Source organism: Watersipora subatra, chromosome 7 (assembly GCF_963576615.1).
Source record: "Watersipora subatra chromosome 7, tzWatSuba1.1, whole genome shotgun sequence".
Taxonomy (NCBI): domain Eukaryota; kingdom Metazoa; phylum Bryozoa; class Gymnolaemata; order Cheilostomatida; family Watersiporidae; genus Watersipora; species Watersipora subatra.
In genome coordinates this window covers 13871424-13889075 of record NC_088714.1, presented here as the reverse complement: position 1 = coordinate 13889075, position 17652 = coordinate 13871424, and the positions used below count along the sequence as shown (strand labels likewise).

Sequence of the window (17652 nt, the reverse complement as noted above, 5' to 3'; positions counted from 1 at the left end):
GAGGTCGGCTGAGGGCTTGGGCCATGGTAGTGTTCTCCAGGGCATCTTCTGAGGGACTTGAAGTACCCTCCCTTTGCAAAGGGATGAAGTTAGTCCTTGTGGCTGCCCCGTGTCCGGGGTTGACCCACGGCTCCCGAGGTCGCCGCTCCTGAGGCGGGGAAGGTCCCAGCCCTGCCGCTTTTAAGGCAGGCTTTCGACTATACCGCCCTGTAGGGTTGGTCTTCGGTGTCTTGGGTGGAGGAGATTTGGTAGTCACTTTCCTAAATTTATGGTTAGGTCCTTGCAGCTCGCTCAGAGAGGCGTAGGCGGAATCCGGGATCGGAAAAGCGTCGAGGCTGGCCTCACTAAATTATTTCGTGTCTCCACAGGCTCTTCCTGTGCATGAAACTCCCTCAGTCTAGTCCTCGCTGGTTGAGACCATCCGTCAGTGTTCACTGAATCCTGTGTGGCTTTGGTATATTTCCCGGGTTGTTTGGCCTTGGCACAGTCAGTAGCCGGAGCTATTGCTGTAGGCTCCCCTCCTTTCCCGAAGCAAGTTTCGAGTAGCGGGGGCAGTTGTTTCGAACATGCCTTGGCTGGCCAAAGCCCTAGCAAAGGGTAGTTGGTTGACTTTCTCTCTCCGTCTGTGGGTGAACTCGCTCCTGGATTCATTCCACCTTTTCCGTGAGAGACTAGACTAGCCGGGCTAGTCGACCAAAGACATCGGCTTCGGCAGAGTTTACTTGGCCAGAGGATCCTCCTTCCAGGGCTCACACCAAAGATCCGGCAGGTTTGCGCTCGCCTCCCTGAATCTGGAGGCAGTCATTTTAGGCCCATACAGTGTCAGCTAGTGCGGGCGTGTGTACGGCCAAAAGATGTCGCTGCAGAGCAGGGTCCCTTAGCGAGCTACAGAACGTCTCCATGGCCATTTTTTTCTGGTGACGGTTCGGCAGGTCTCCGTACGCAATGTGCACCAGCCTTTCGACCTCCATAGCATGGTCTTGAAGAGACATTCTTTCCTCTCGTCTAAGGGCCTTAAGCTGGCTTAGTGCTTGTCTGGTGGATAGCTCGAAATTTGCCCAAAGGGCATTAACAATGGCCTCTTGGTCCACAGCCCGTCCACAGTCCTCGGCCTGTTTGTCCAGTGCTTCTCGGAGGGGCAACAGTGTTACTCCTTCCCTTCACTGGTTGGCGTCGGTTACCTCCAGAAAGCAAGCAATAAAATATTGTACATCCCACTTTCATACATACTGGGAGTTCTGAAGTGTGGTGCCGGTTCTTGAGCTTCTGGCATCAATAGCACCCGTTCTAGTGCTTCGACTAGTCGGTCGGGTCCTGGATTGGCACTTCGGGTCCTTCTATTAGCCATGTATGGGCCTTTCAGTAGATTTCTGCTCTTTCCCTAGAGCAGTACATCTACTGAGACCGTGTTTCTATAACTGATGCAGCAATGATGGAATCTCAAGCAGCTGACAGAAAATGACAAACACAGCATAATCTATAGCATATTCAAATGGTTGATCTTCATCATCATATATTTGTGTTGCCCTCTGTGTGTATATATATATATATATATATATATATATATATATATATATATATTATATATTATATATTATATTTTATATTTATATATTATATATTATATTTATATATTATATATTATATTTATATATTATATGTCTATATATATATTAGTTGTTTTATTTTGTTTCCTAAATTAGTTGACCTGCACAAAAAATTTTCATCATTATATAAAGTTTGAAAGTTAGATGTTTGACAAAATTAGAAAACCTATATAGTTGTTTTAAATTTTCTCTTAATTTATTCAAACTGCAATAAAAACTTTTTTCATGATAAAAAGTTTGAAAATTAGAATGGTAACTGTTGTTATATATTAAATAAAAATAATTTTGTTGTGCAAAGACTTTTACTACTCGGGCATCTCAAGGTACTCACGTAGTATTCTCTATAATTATCAATATCACTTAGTTTATTTCGTTCGAAAGCACTGGGTATTCTATGTTTTTAGTTACATTAAATTAATTAAACTCTTCTCCTCACCATATTTCATATCAACTAGTTTTTATTCAAGGACAATATGATAGTGCAAGGAAACTACTAACTTTTCATCAGCAAGTTTGAGTTAAAGGAAGAGTGCTTAATTACAGCTTTAGTTTTTTGTCAGTAATTTAGCCTTCTTAGTCAAATTTGAAAGCCTTTCTTTTATTGCAGGATTGGCCTGCAGTTGGTAGATGTTATAAAAGTTGAGATGGCTAGGTTAGAAACTTTTTTAAAATTAAATAATATTCTTATTACATTACATTATATTTGAATCAATATTTTATAGGCTGGGGTTGTTTATATTATTTATTGATCCAATCTGATTATAATTTAGCATATTATTAAAGCAATTGAGCAGACGCTACATAAAGATGCCTTCTGTACACAAAAACACATTTTTTTACGAAGCCCATTACCAAAATGATATAGCAAGACGATTCAGGTCAAATCTGACACTGATTTCTCTCAGGAAAAACTATCTTAATACATGTACATTTGCAGTGAAATTTGACATTTAGTTCACAATCCACTTTTTGTTAAATTTTTTCCTCTCTCAGTCTATGATTAAGCATGAAAATATTATTTTTTTATTAAGTTATTGTTAAGTAAATGCAATAATATTGTCGTACGAATGCACAACTATTCAAGTGCTGGTACATGGGTGCAACTAAAAATAATATTCAAGTACTGTTCAGTGCTTCTTTAATTACTTGTATGGTAGGACAACCCTTAATGTAGGTTAAACCTTTAAGTACGAAGACTATTGCAAGGATAATTCTTCTCCTGCATAATAAAGACCGGCAATCAAAGTTTGTAAGTTTCAACAAATATGTTTAATAAAAATTCAACAGCTGCTTTCAAATTAAAAGTTTTCATTAGACTCCAGTTTTTACACTCCAGTTTTTTTATTGAAACTTGTCTATTTGTCTAACTTTATTGCAATGGAAATAATATATTTTAATGCAAAGAATCAATAATTTGAAATAATTGCTGGTTTCAGCACACATGTTGTTCTGAGTATTATAGTTGGTATCAGCTAAAAACATTTGTCAACTTTGCAGTGTTTATTAATGAGACGAGCAAAACAATTTATTAAATTTTACTTTTTCAAAAATGGTATAAGTTTTCTTTTAAATTTAGTATATTTATCTTACCATAAAATGAACAGATTATAGAAACATTGCAAATTTAGGTGAAACCTGAGATTTGAAGTGTTTTATTTTGGTGATTTGTTTATTCCTTAGTACTGATTTTGGTTGAATATGGCATAAGAACTTATACTGTAATTTGTGAAAGTTGTGATATTATTTCAACAGGTCCTGTCAATCTCGCCTACAATAAAACAGCAAGGTTGAGCCAAAACTACTCGAGACCTTTTCCAGCAGATTTAGCTGTCAATGGAATTCTAACTGACTTCACCCACACATCAACAGATGCCACATATAACTGGTGGATGGTAGATTTAGCTGCAAAGTACAGCTTTGCTAAAATTGTAATATACTCTAGGAGCGGATATGGTGAGTAGCCTAATCAATTCTTTCTTTCAATACTGGTTGCCTTAATAGAGTGTTTTACAATTGATTTGCAACTCTACTGTACATAAGCAATCATACAGAAAAATACTGGAAGTTTGCGAAAATTCGTAGATTTTAATCTGTTTTGTAATTAAGTAATAAAATGTTTAGATATGATTTCTAGTTATACTATAAACTACGTATGACTTGACATATAACTCTACTTTTAACTGTGTTGTTTATTATAGTGAAGAGGATGACCGGTATATCAATTCTAACCTCAAACAGCACTGAGGAAGTTGACAGTCCGTCTTTAGATTCCAGTAACTGGACACGAATCAGTTACAAAGCATCGTATTCACTTATTGAAACTCTGGATTTATCTCCTCCTAGAGATGCTCGTCACTTGGCTGTCTACAATGTACATGCTAAAGGTTTAGCTTTAGCAGAGGTTGAGGTCTTTGGTGAGCAGTAAACTCAAAAACTTTGACTGTTAATAATAATTATATTCACTTTCTTGAATAAGTATAGGGTACTTTGGTAGAGCATAGGGCTGAGCGTGATTGTAGAAAAATAACATTGCAGTGCGAATACACCTGTTACATCAGCTGACTTTCATAGCACGATTTAAAGATAGTAGTTTTTTTGATAAAATAGTTTTAGGAATATTACTGCTAGCTCTTCTAGACACGTGCACATTAATTAATGTGGTTTAAAATTAAAAAAGTGCCTACATTGGCTGGATGCTTATCACAAACTGTGCGCCTCAGCTTTGAACTTGCATGCAATTGTCAATGATATCAAAACTCTGCTTGCAATATTCTCAGTTTGGTTTTACAAAACAAGCTTATTTTATATCGCTTGGGCAAAGATGGAAGCTTTTTTATTTCACAAATGCATATTAAATCTCCATTCAATTGTACCTTATCTTGGAAGCTTGCATGAACTTCTTTGTGAACTGCATGAACGTTATTTGCAGTAAACAATTAAATGTAAAACTATATGTATATGAATTAACTATACATTGTACAAGATATTTCAGCTGCTGATGGTTCATTATATCTTACTTGACAGTGCATTTTTGCATGCATATACAAAGATTAAATTCTGATACTATGGGGCTAGTAGTTTTTTATAGCAGGATCAATGGCCAGTTACTCCTCTTTTTAACTTCAATAAATTATTGATAGATGATTCCTATTAACACCCAACTCTTTCAGAATTATACATAAAATGTCATCAAAATTAAATGAAATTGGACAGAATTTTTAGCTAATTTGTTTTGCAAAGCCTCTTGCTATTTTATTACAAGTTATTTTTAATTAGTTTACTAAAAACAGTGGTATCCTGAACTAAGTTTTTTGTATTATCCAAAAATAAAAAAATAATCAATTGCTTTATTGCTAGGTTTATTACAATGCATTTATACAAGTACCATCTTTAAAGTTTGGTAGCCATTGCAACTGAATACAAAATAGGTTTATAAGAATTATTTAGCATTTTTATATATATTCTAGTTTTCAATTAATTTGATGCACTACAGATTGCTATAAAAACAAGCTACATGTAAATTAATACTAGACCTGACAGAAACTTTACTCTAACAGTTGTACAACTTTCTATTCCGTATGTTCGATCTACTTGATCTACTGTTGGTCTCTTTCCAACTATAGATGTCACAATTGCTCTTTCGCTTAGTCTGGGCGTTCAAATCCCAATCAAATCTATTTGATTTTAATTTTGAAACATTTTGGCAGTCAGATCACATCAAACATCAAAGAGGACCTCAAACGATCAAATGATAAAAATACCAGTAGTTTGTGATATAATATACTAAAGTAGACTGCAAGTTCATATTTATTTAGTGTCAAAATGACAATGACACTGGCAGTTAGTCTCACTGTGAGTGTACTAGGAACATGATTGGGAGGTTGATATCTATTATATTGCTAGTGCGGGTTTTATCTTTAGTAGTAGGTGAGTCGAGGTTACTTATGATTCAGTGCTTCCTCTTCTAAAAATGTACGCTTACAGACAGCAATGCTTAGCCAGTAGCAAGAGGTATAACTCAGTAAAATTGATGATATCTCAGTCACAAGGTTATTCACTATAACCGGCTTTAACTTGTTTCTGAGAGTGTAGATTATTGCTTTAACATTAACAATAAAAAGATTAATTTCATGTAGTTTTACTTTTTAGGTTTCAATTCCAAAAAATTAGATGTAAGCTCTAGTGAGAGCACATATAAAACAATGATATTATTTTTGCAATACGTTTAGTGTTATTCTTCGTTTTCTAATTTTAATATAAAAGTTTTGATGTAGTTTCAACATAGCACAAACATTACAGCACTGCTTTTTAGTTCCTGATCGACTACTATTGACAATGTATTGTATAGGAAGTTGACCGACTTACATACTTCTCTACACCATTCTAAGAGTAACTCGCAGTAATAACTTAGCAAAATATATTTGCATGCAAGTATTAACATAACAGAAGTATTTGCACAAAAAAGATGCACAGTGCTTCTGTCTTCTTTCTTGAGTTCTTATACATTTAGTTTTCTAGCTTGTTAGGCTCTGCTCTCCAGTCCGGTGGCCATGGTGCTGAATAGTCTTCAAACTGTGTCACTCATTTTGAGTTGGACTGGCTGTAAGCCACCTGGCTTCAACTACAGTGTTTTAAATACTTGTTGTTTTCAAGTTTTAAATATTTTTCTCTGTTGGTAGTTATGATATAAATATGAATTTATTTTAATTTTTCAAAAATCAAGTTATTTTAATGGTGATCCAAGATTTTCAATTGTCAACTTTTGTTAGCATACATTTTGATATGTAGCACATTAATTAGTACACATAAAGTAAAAAGTTAAGATAAGGAAATTCTTAATGAAAAAGCTGTTAAGAGCTACAGTAAATCTTTAAGCATCTCGTAAAGATCAGTCTCTATGAAGAACTTAGGTCCATGGCTATTTGTGCATTGATTATTCTTAGCTTTAGCTCATATATGATACTATAGGCTAGTTATTTACTCAAAATTGTGAAAATTTTAGGTGTTTTTCAATTTAGTTGTTTAGTGCTAAATTTAAGATGCAGTTCATTTCTTATAGATTTTTCTGTTCGTTTTTTCATATTGTTTATCTTTGTAAAAGGTTCCAACACATACTTATATCTAGATAAAGTAAACACGCATGCATGTCAATACTCAGCCGAACAAGTATTGCTTTAGCAACTGGGGTGTATCAAAATTGATGAGCCATTGACAGAGTTCAAGGACCTTCTATGTAGCATTTAAGCAACATAGATAACATGCTTGCAGATCTAGCCCAATAGCAGAGTAGTTGTTAGCAAATAGGAGGAAGTAAAACAAGTGTCCTTAATTACTGTCAAAGCGGTGTGTTCAATAACACTGGCAGTTAGTCTCACAGTAGGTCTACTAGCAACATGTTTGAGAGGTTGATCTCTAGTCTCTTGTTAGTGCCGGTCTTCTCTTTAGTAGGTGAGTCAATTTTTTTATGATTCAGTCTTTTACTCTCCTGAGTATGTAAGCTTATAGTCAACCTTGCTAATCAAGCCGTAAGAGGACTCTGAAAAAGTAGTAATACTTCAGTCACAAGGTTGGTTAAACTATACTGACTAACTGTCATATCACGCCTCTTATAGTCACAACTAGTGAATTACTGATGATGGCTGCTTTTTGACTTGAAGACTGTCAGACATTCCTAATTCAAGTATATGTGACAGACTACTAGGGTAAATTAGATTAAATCAGGTTTTGGCTGTCTCAACATGGAGTTGGCGTACACATAGTGGTAAGTTTACTGTTGTGTTTACCTCATGTCCGTAATGCCCATTTGTAAATACAGTAGATACTTGTTATATTTTTGCAGCAGCCATCAACCTTGCCTCAAACAAACCAACTAAACAAAGCACCGAATATAATGTTAATGGCGTGAATTTCTCTGCTAGTAACGCAGTAAATGGCCGGCTTGATGATTCCTCTCATACTGGAGAAAACAAGACTTTCAACTGGTGGAAAGTTGATTTAGGCAGAAAGTACAGCTTGGGAAGCATAATTTTGCATGACAAAACTGGAACAGGTAAGAAGTTAGAATGGTGGTACTAGTGTCACCTGCAGGACCTTGTCATATTCTTTAGTGGCTGTTCAGTGTGTCCTAAATAAAGCTTTTATAAGGCTCTTCGGTCTAAACTATTACAATCAAGTTTAAAATTGTAAGAAAAACTTACATTCAAGTTATTTTGTGTTATGTATTTAAAACTAACAATTTTTTGTAGTTTCTAATTTCTAGTGACAAACATCTGGTGTTCATCAATTGTGTTATGCCAAATTACTGTACAGAGAACAGCTGCTAAAAATTGCAGCGATCATCACACCATTTGTTTGGGATATATTCTGTTTATGTTGCTCATACGTATTAAGATTCATTAATTCTGACAATCACTTGCCAATGAAATAAGAATAAGTTTTTGCATTCTATCACTCAGCTAGATAATACCGTAGACAATTTATTTACTTCACCTGCTTAAAACTAACTTTTGCAAGTTTTTACAAGTGATTTTAGGTAAAATAATGCTAGTAGTAAACTAGAAGGTTGTCAGCCAAGCTTGTGAAAAACTAAAACTGTCACAATTAACTCCAAAGCATTTTTACAAAAGCGAAATTATTGTATTTAGCTAGTTTTTGGCAGAACAATTTATACAAGCATGTATGTCATGTGGTAATTTACGAGGCTGCATGCCGAGAAAAGCTGCTATTTAAAGTCTCATTAAAACCAGATATGCACAAAACATTGGATGTTTAGGATAACTATGTGAGCCATGAAGCACATACATATTTTATAAAACAGGTAATTGTAAAATAAGTAAAAGTAGTTTCCACAAAAAAACTGCCAAATTTATGAGATGATATTAATAAACACAAGTTTCTTTGAGCTAAATTTTTGATACGCTGAAACACAAGTGTAAGCTCAATAAATCTTAGATTCAGTAACTTACTTTAACTGAACCTTTAAACTTACTCACTAGGTTAAATAGTTTTTAATATTTTATGCTTTTATGTTTTTCAGTTTATACTAAATGCATCGGTTTCATTCAATGAAAGTTTAACAATTTAATATTAAAAATCACTTTAATCATCAAGTCAAAGATTTGCTCAAGTTTTACAGATATCATAAAATTCATAACATTCGATTAATTCATAAATTAGGTTTTAACTATAAAAAAACTTTTGCTGTGCAATATACATTTTTGAGATTTTTGAAAAAAATTATTTTATCTCAATAGGTAAAGGTTGTCTAAACAAATATCTAAATTCCTATAATGATCCTCTTTAGTTCACACAAGAGCAGACAATCTAGAAAATATAAAAGCTTATTATCATAAGATTTGACAATAAACAATAATGACATAAACAATTCTATTTTTTATAACTCAAAACTATGAAAATAGTTGGTCTCGCCAATGCTACTTTTCTATAACTTTGAAAGCTACTTCAGTCGCAGTAAAGTAGATTTTTATCAACTTGTCACATCATGTCACAATAGAGCAGCAAACTATGAAACCTTTAAAATCTCAAATGTAGCTTGTCTAAACATAACTATATTTGTTATGATTATGACAATAGATAGCCTGTTGTGGTTGACTGCCTAACAAGTGTTATAATCTACATTTTTTGGGTAAAATGAAATTTTAACTCTTTACTCTTTAGGTGAGGTGAAGGGCAATGACTTCATGTATAGTACACCAATACAGTCATTATTATGCTATTCAAGTGTTTTATAACAGTATTATTGTTAGTGCCCAAAGCTAGTAGACGTCTATGGTCGAAGCTAGAAGATGTCTATAGTAAAGCTAGTAGATGTCTATGGTTTTCACTTGAACTGTTATTATTGTAGTCCATTAATCTGTAATCTAAATTTGCATCTAACAAATAAAAGTAATATGTTAAGTTGTAGAAAATTTAATTAAGTTAGAGAACTAATTAAACAGTACCAATAAAATACTTATACTGTAAAGTAAGCCATTCAGCAAACATTTTGGAATGGTTACTCTAGGCTACTTACCGCGAGATGTTTTCAAAAAACTTGAAGGCTTCATTTTTGTCTCTTTATTTCTTTCTAGCTGATGTAGAGGACAGACTCAAATGGGTACATATATTGATATCCAGCTCTGCTGGTGAACCTTCCTCTCCCTCCCTTTCATCTCCTGACTGGATACAGATCAGCTATAGAGAAAGTCCTTATCCACCGGTTGGTGGAGTAGAGTTTACTCCTCCTGCAGAGGCTCAACATGTGGCAGTCTATAATAATCACTCTGAAGGGTTGTGTTTGGTGGAAGTAAATATCTATGGTAAGCAAATACTTGGATACGTTGATTATATGCTGACTAAAGGAGTCTTGTTTTAGAAATTACTTTTGTGTGTCAAAATCTCCCAGGCTTTTCAGATATTTATCACAAAGAAAGACTCTGATCTATTTATTACAAAGAAAGACTGTGATTTAGCCAAGGTGCATCAAAGCTGTAAAAACTTTAAAATGATATTATGCTTAAAAATATGACAACTTCAAAAAACTGTAAATACCATAGAGTAAACAGCTTAGTTCACCATTATACGTGTGTCATTACTTTGCTCTAAAATTTATTGTTTTAGGTTACTATTTTAGCTATAAATAGCCTGATTTACAAGATGGAGAGTAAGTTTGTCTATTAAGCGCTTCAAAATAAAGCTGACAAGGTTTGTGAGTAGCTTGTATATAAATACCTAAAGCAAAACATTTAACATTAGAACTTCATTGTAGCGTTTGAAGTATGGTTGATATAAACGTGTTTTACTACAGATGACAAAAAAATCAGTAATAATCTATGTTGTAGAAAAGTATCTTTTGACCATATAAACCCTATTTATTTTGCATTTTAGAAAATAGGTTTTAACGCATCTAATACCATACTTTATGGCTGGCTTGCTGTGCAACAGAAATTTAAATACTTTTATATTCAAAACCTCACAAGTACCTTTAGTGCAACGAGTCGGAAAAGAAATTTCTACCAGTGTGATTATCACTGGACTGAGATGGATTAGCGATATGGTTCTGGATCTACATTAACTTAATAATGATTGTTAGCAGGCAGGTTTCATCACTTAACATGGTAGACTACTATTATGGTAAATTATATTTTAGAGTACAACTATGCAGCTGACAAGCCAGCTTCTCAATCATCAAGTTACAATAATGAAAATTCCGGTCAAGCAAATGATGGAGATCTGTCCACATTATCCAACACAGACTTTATAAATCACAGAACAAACCAATGGTGGAAAGTAGACTTACAAAGAAGAATAGTATTAAGGGAGATAAGAGTCTATGTTAGAAATGGGCTATGTGATGGGGGCCATGTCAACTGCTGTAAGTATAAGGAAATCCTATCTTTATTGGTATTCTATTTAAAACTTGAGGTAGAAAATTTCTGTATTTCAAACTTTTGTTCTTCTTAAAATGCTTTAGTGGATGCATCAACAAAACCTTTCTATTTTGCTTATCAGAATTTATGCATCTCAAGAACCAAGTTTGTTAGCTGACCAGTTTATTAGCTTTGTGCTTTAGAATGTTTTCAAGGCAGTATGAGTTTTGAACACTAGTGGTTCTTACACTGTATATCCATATTTAGAAACTTGCTATGTTGTAACTAAAGAAAATGTCTTTACTATGAATATGATATAGTGGTAGGAAATACACTCAGCGGTTCACGATCAATAAAAGGTCCTTAAATGTAAAATTGATGTGTTAATATACCAACCCTTTAAACACAAAGGGATAATGCACAAAAGCCTAGTGGCTCAACAGATTTTAGCAAAGTAGTCATGTTATAGCTAGCTTTTAGCTGGCTATAATTAGCTCGTGTGACGTATTAATAGTGGTTGCTATTGGTTCAGACGATAAACCCTTACTCTCAAAGAATGGTAAATCATATAGGGGTATCATCAAGCATCAAATGACAGTAACTCATTTTGCTATAGCAGTCTAATCAAACACTTTGAATTAAGAGTACTTGCAAATAACAACTTAAAGTTTATTTAAAAAAGACGTTCCATCTTATGCAATACTTGAAACAATTGTTTAATTAGTTTTAATTAAGATCATGAAATTTTAGTTTAGTTTTACAGCACTTTTAGTAGCGTACATGTATTTATTTTAGTTTGATAAAACTTGTGGCAAACCAAATAAGCTATAGTCACAAGATATTCTACCTCTCATCAGTTACAACTTGCCTTAATATTTTGATCAACTAAATTGGTCATTCGCTAATTGAAGCAATGCTTTACATAATTCACTTAGTATAATAGCGAGTGTACAAACAAGTCAATTTATGTGCTGTATATTTACGTGGAAAACATTATCTAAAAATCTTGAAATAATTATATACTCAACATCAAAAACCAGCCTAGTTTCTACACATTAAAAAAGCAACAAAAGTCATAACAAGTAGCATTGATTCTGTTTTAAGACTTGTTTGGCAAAGGTTTACCCAGTTCTTGCTATGTGTTAAAATATTTTAGCTTCCCGTCTGCAAGAAGTATATTTACTTACGAACCCAAATGATGCAACAACACCCCCAAGCACAACTGGTGAAAATGGATGGAGCACATGCTACTTTAGGAACACATCAATAAAAGAAGAGTTTACTGATCAGTGTGAAATTGGTCTACAAAACCCTGTCACCAGACTATTCAGTCTCAGAAATAACAAGGGAATTAGTGTGGAGCTGAGAGAAGTGAAAATATTCGGGTTTGGTGAGTAGAGATCTTTTTCTATTGTCTATCCTAGCCAGAATCCTCCCACAAATATTTTACATTCGGTAGTGCCTTGTATGTCATGCTTGTAGTATCATCTCATAAGATTTGTGTCATGATTCTTGTTTATTATTTAGAGCTTCCACAACTTACGGCTGCCATAAACTTGAGAACAGAGGCTATAACTAGCAACTCCATTAGCATATCATTTCTGCAGTGGAAACAAGAAATGATTGGCGGATTCCCTCCTACTCAGTATGTATGCATATCGTTTTGCATTTCAGCCAGATGTGGCGTTCTCATATTGCTAGGGAAATAACTGTAACAGACACATTACTCTCATAACTATAGAAAATGAAGTGTAACAGGGTCCAGCACTCTCATGCGCTTCAAGCTAGAAAAACACTTCCCAATTTTGTACAGGAAACATACTTTTATTAAGGCAGTTTTTTGGGATAAAACAATGTCTAAAGGATTATATCAGTGATTAAAATTTCAAGATAAAACTGAATCTGTAACATAAGCTATTTATATTCAAACAAGTTGGATTAGAAATGAAACACTTATTAAAAGTTTGGTTTGCTCCTTGCTAAAGTTTTTTCGAGTTTCTGAATTCCTTAAATTAGTAAAAAAAATTACATTTTTGTTTGACTATTTGTTTAGGCTGTTATTTAAATTGATTCTACTCTGTCACTAACACTTAAAAATTCAAATTGTAATTCAATGTAATTTGAACATATAATGTTGTTTGTTACAAATAATAACAAGTTAACAGCAAATTAACAAAAATATTTGATGCGATGAAGTTACTTATTTTTTGAGAGCAAAAACTGAAGAACTTCGAGTTTTAAAATTTTAAGGAAAAATTTAAACAAGCCTTTACAGTAGCTTTCTCCACAACAAATAAAAGCAGGTGAAAACAACCACAAACGTTATTGGCTAGTAAAAGGCCAGTGCAGTTATTTTTGGAAATATTTTTTTAACAAATAATCACAAAGCAGTACGGGTATATATATTTGTGAGTCAAATCTGTTTTGCTTCTTATGCATCGGGGCAATACCTTGCTTAAGCATCAGCACCTTGAATCTCTTGCATGCATGATCATTATAATTCAGAAAGGCTACTAACACAGTCGAGCACTGTTTGTACTGTAGGTATCGTATAACATTGTCTGGAAAAGACCCCATGTTTCCTGAACATCAAAACAGCAGTAGTCAAAGAATAAATGTAACATTTGACCTGCTAAACCCAGGACAAGTTTATAACATCAGCATTGCATGCTCTATTCAAGGAATAGACTGCCCTGGACCAGTTCAGTATATTCAAGCAACCACAAACTGTACAGGTGAGTAGCCTTTGAGTATAAATAGTAGAATCAAAATCAAAAACCTTTGGGAGATCCAGCTAACTAAGGTCTTCTCACTTTCGACAATCATAAAAAGGGTTCATATTTACTCTGAGCAGAAGATTCAATTGCTCTGACCATTACAGCATCTTTATATAATCACTTGAATGTACTTTTTACCATTTATAAACACCTGACTGTACTGCTTTAGCATCTATAAAAGCCTGAATGAACTGTATTATTATTTATAAATTCCAGTTTAGAAGAAATTAAACACAAAGTATATGTAGCCTACATTGCTAGTATTAATGATTAATAAAATATAATTATTTAAACAGACAATTTAATAATGTTAGAAGACTTGTGGAAATGAATGTTCAGCAGCCTTTAGAATGCTCTCAAACGTGATATAAGCAATCACTGCTCAGAGTATATAAAATCTTTCAAAGACAAAAAGATTACCAGAGAAATAAAGGCCCTCATTTTTTTAGCAACGCTAAAGTGAATGCTTGAATCAAACTTGATACACGAACTAAACTGTTGTTAACTTGCAAAACAGGGAACCCTATGCAACAGAAGTTGAAAGAACTTTGACTGTATGCTGATTTGGCAATGCGAGAACTAAATTTTTTTAAATTTTGTTAGTTTTGACAACTTTTAGCCATTGTGAATAAGGTTTGATAAAATCACTAGATATTAAGGTGTCAAAATCTTTTGCACACATATGCTATTCAATCATAGGTAACCAAATGACTGAACCGCTATCAACTTACTGTAGGTAGCTGTCTGCCCATGTAGGCAGGTATTGCAGCTGTTATGACTCTTTCAATTATTTTATTTATCATCTTGCCATTGCTCCAAATACTCTTAAGCATTTGTGTGTTTAGACAAATTTAAGGTTTCATAAACTGCAAATATAAAAATAGTTAAATAAATTCAACAATATAATGATCAAAGAACAAGCAAAATCTGGTATATGCTGCTGTTTTATAAACTATTAATACTTTATGAGACTAGAGAGACCTTCAAACCTTACATACAGTGTATATGTTGCAGCACCGGACTCTATAGAACCTTTGAACATTGACTGTCAACAACCTACCGATGGTTTTCCTATCTATTGGAACTGCACTGCTAACTGGACGGTAGGTTTTACTAAATAAGGCTGAGAAGTTGGCCTTGCAACTTACATTTATCTCACAGAATTTAGTTTGCATTACAACATTAATGTAAAGTGGCAACACGCTGTACCAAAAGTATGTGCATTACTTCAAAGTGTGCTTACACACACTCTGGACATGGCTAAACTCTTCTAATATTTAACTATTACTACTAAAGTAATTCCTCACTGGTCAATATTAATCAAAATAAACAGTCTCATGAAAAGCGAAAGCCTGTTAGAAAAAAACTAACAGTCATATCAAATATAGTCATGTTATTGTTAAGCATCTTCTTCTTTTTCTTAGCTTTATTAGATAATTTAATGGATTGAAAGAATTTAAGGGGATACACAGTACCACAAGCATTTTACCCTTTTACACATCACAAAGCATTGCACTAAAGCAGTGAAATGCAGTGACTGCTATCACAATAATATTTGTGGAAGGATCTCAATGGGCCAGGGTTTGAGAGAGATGCACGGGGTCTATGGCTTTTAACTTTTAATTTTTTATTAATTTTGTTTAATTTTTATTCTTTTTACGAGTAAGTAGTACTTAAGTCTCAAAAGCTGAACTGCAAAATAGTGATGGATTATTGCCTTACTATTACCATTGATATTACTGTTATCATTATTCTTACTATTACCGTTACCATCACGATTACTATCACTATAACTCTTGTTGCTACTACTACCATTTCTATTACCATTGCAATTACTATTACCATTTCTATTATCATTATTATTGTTGCTAAAAATGGTACTCTTAATATTATCACTGTGATTGCTATTAATATTACAATTACCATACTATTGTTGTTACTATCACTATTATCATCACTATTACCATTATTGTTACTATTACCATTTTTAGTTATTTCTACAATTACTATTACCAATTTTTTTCCCGCTACTAGTACTGTTACTACTGCTATTAGTACTACTATTACTAGCACTATTACTACTACTACTACTAATAACCTCTATTACTACAGCTCCTAAGTACTGTTGTCATTACCTGACTGCTAATACCATTACTACTACTACTACTACTACTATTACTATTACTACTACTACTACTACTACTACTATTACTACTACTACTACTATTACTACTACTACTACTACTACTACTACTACTACTACTACTAATACTACTACTACCACTATTACTACTACTACTACTACTAGTACTACTACTACTACTACTACTACTACTACTACTACTACTACTACTACTGTTCTACTTTATACTAGAACTTTCCAATTTATCACTGATCTTCTATGTTTGTCAAGGAACTATGTATAGTATGTGTAGCTCATTTGAAAGTATGTGTTTAGTGATTTAAAGTGAGACACTCTATACAAGCACATGAAAGTATAGTGAAATAACCTGGTGGTATGTGTTGCTAGCAATACCTGTGTACCTGTGTGATGTTGTGATACATTCATTGTATTAGTAAGTTGTAACTCAGGCAATTTCTTAGTAATGTTGTATTACTTTCACTGAACAACCAGAGTATGACAGCCATGCAAGTCCTTACTTACGGTCAAAGATACATGAATATCTTAGACTGTCTGAGCCATTTTATAATTTTGAGTAAGCTATACAAAAGCTAAAGCTAATCTTAGTAGAAATGCTCATCGTTGACAGTCAAAACATGTAAGTTTGTTTTTAGTGTTGCCATGGGAAGCTGTAGCTAAACTTTTTATACAATAACCTTTTGATAATCATAAACGTTTTTTGCTAATATTGCAAGCCAAATGTGGCATATGGCATTGATAAATTAAAAAAAAAATATATATTGAAAAAAAACTCCACTTTCATCTATTACATCGAGTTAACCAAATGCCACCACTATTGAAACTACTTTGGTCAGTTGGCCTTATTCATTTAGCTTCACTGGTCCATATTTTCTGAATAAGTTTCTTTTATCTGTCAAAATTTTAGCTGTGTATCTGTCACTTGCTGACAGTAGTTTACATCAATATTTGAAGCTGTCAGAGATGAAAGTTTGACCTTGAATATTTAAAGTCCATTCAGCACTTTCTCTTTTTACACAAATTGTAAATGAACTTTGTGTAAATTGACAAAATCGATAAATAGTATTTTTAATGAGTACAGCTAGAAGTGCTGCAGCTGTTTTGCTTAAGATTAAAACTCTTATTTAACACTATCATGATAATTTTCTATTTGAGAAGCTTTCAAAGTCCTTTTATAATTTGCTTCACTAGATAAGATATAGCAACATAATAGTTAAAAGTTGGAGTTTCTCTATTAGTTGCTATCTTAATTTTGCATATTGGTAATCTTTACCTTCTAATCCTGGATAATTTTGTTTTACTAATGCTTCAACTTGCTATTCCCACGCTATTTTGTAGAGAGCAAACGCAAACTGTCCAGGCAATGTTCGCTATCTCTATGGCATAAACGGCACTTACACAAATGAAACTGACAAGAATAGCGTTATCTTCTCGCTCAATGGGCACCAGTTATACAACTTCATTGTTAAAGCCAGAAATTCTGAAAATATTGTCTCTGCATCCGTAAATAAAAGTCAACAATCAGGAGTACTTGGTGCGTTAGATATGTATTTACAAACTTCCGCAGTTAGCAGTACTATTTTTTTAGCTCAAGCAAACTTTAATAGGGAAGTTCTGTTGTTGAGCTTTAGACATACTTAGATATGCTACAACTTGCTATAGTTTACATTCAGAGTATGACATAGTTAACTTATGTTAAGGTTTCTGCTGCATTAATAATTTTTCGTAAATGTCGAAAT

At 33.5% G+C, this 17652-nt stretch overlaps 1 protein-coding gene across 1 annotated transcript in view; it reads left to right on the top strand.

Moving 5' to 3' along the window:
* Positions 1 to 12214: 12214 nt before the first annotated feature.
* LOC137399354 (protogenin-like) overlaps positions 12215 to 17652 on the top strand; it is an 86397-nt gene continuing 80959 nt past the window's right edge. Inside the window, exons 1-5 of the mRNA XM_068085432.1 lie at positions 12215 to 12365; positions 12503 to 12620; positions 13520 to 13710; positions 14767 to 14855; positions 17252 to 17447. Of these exons, the coding sequence (XP_067941533.1) occupies positions 12595 to 12620; positions 13520 to 13710; positions 14767 to 14855; positions 17252 to 17447 (502 nt within the window). The 5' untranslated portion in view covers positions 12215 to 12365; positions 12503 to 12594. The remainder of the gene's footprint in view (positions 12366 to 12502; positions 12621 to 13519; positions 13711 to 14766; positions 14856 to 17251; positions 17448 to 17652) is intronic.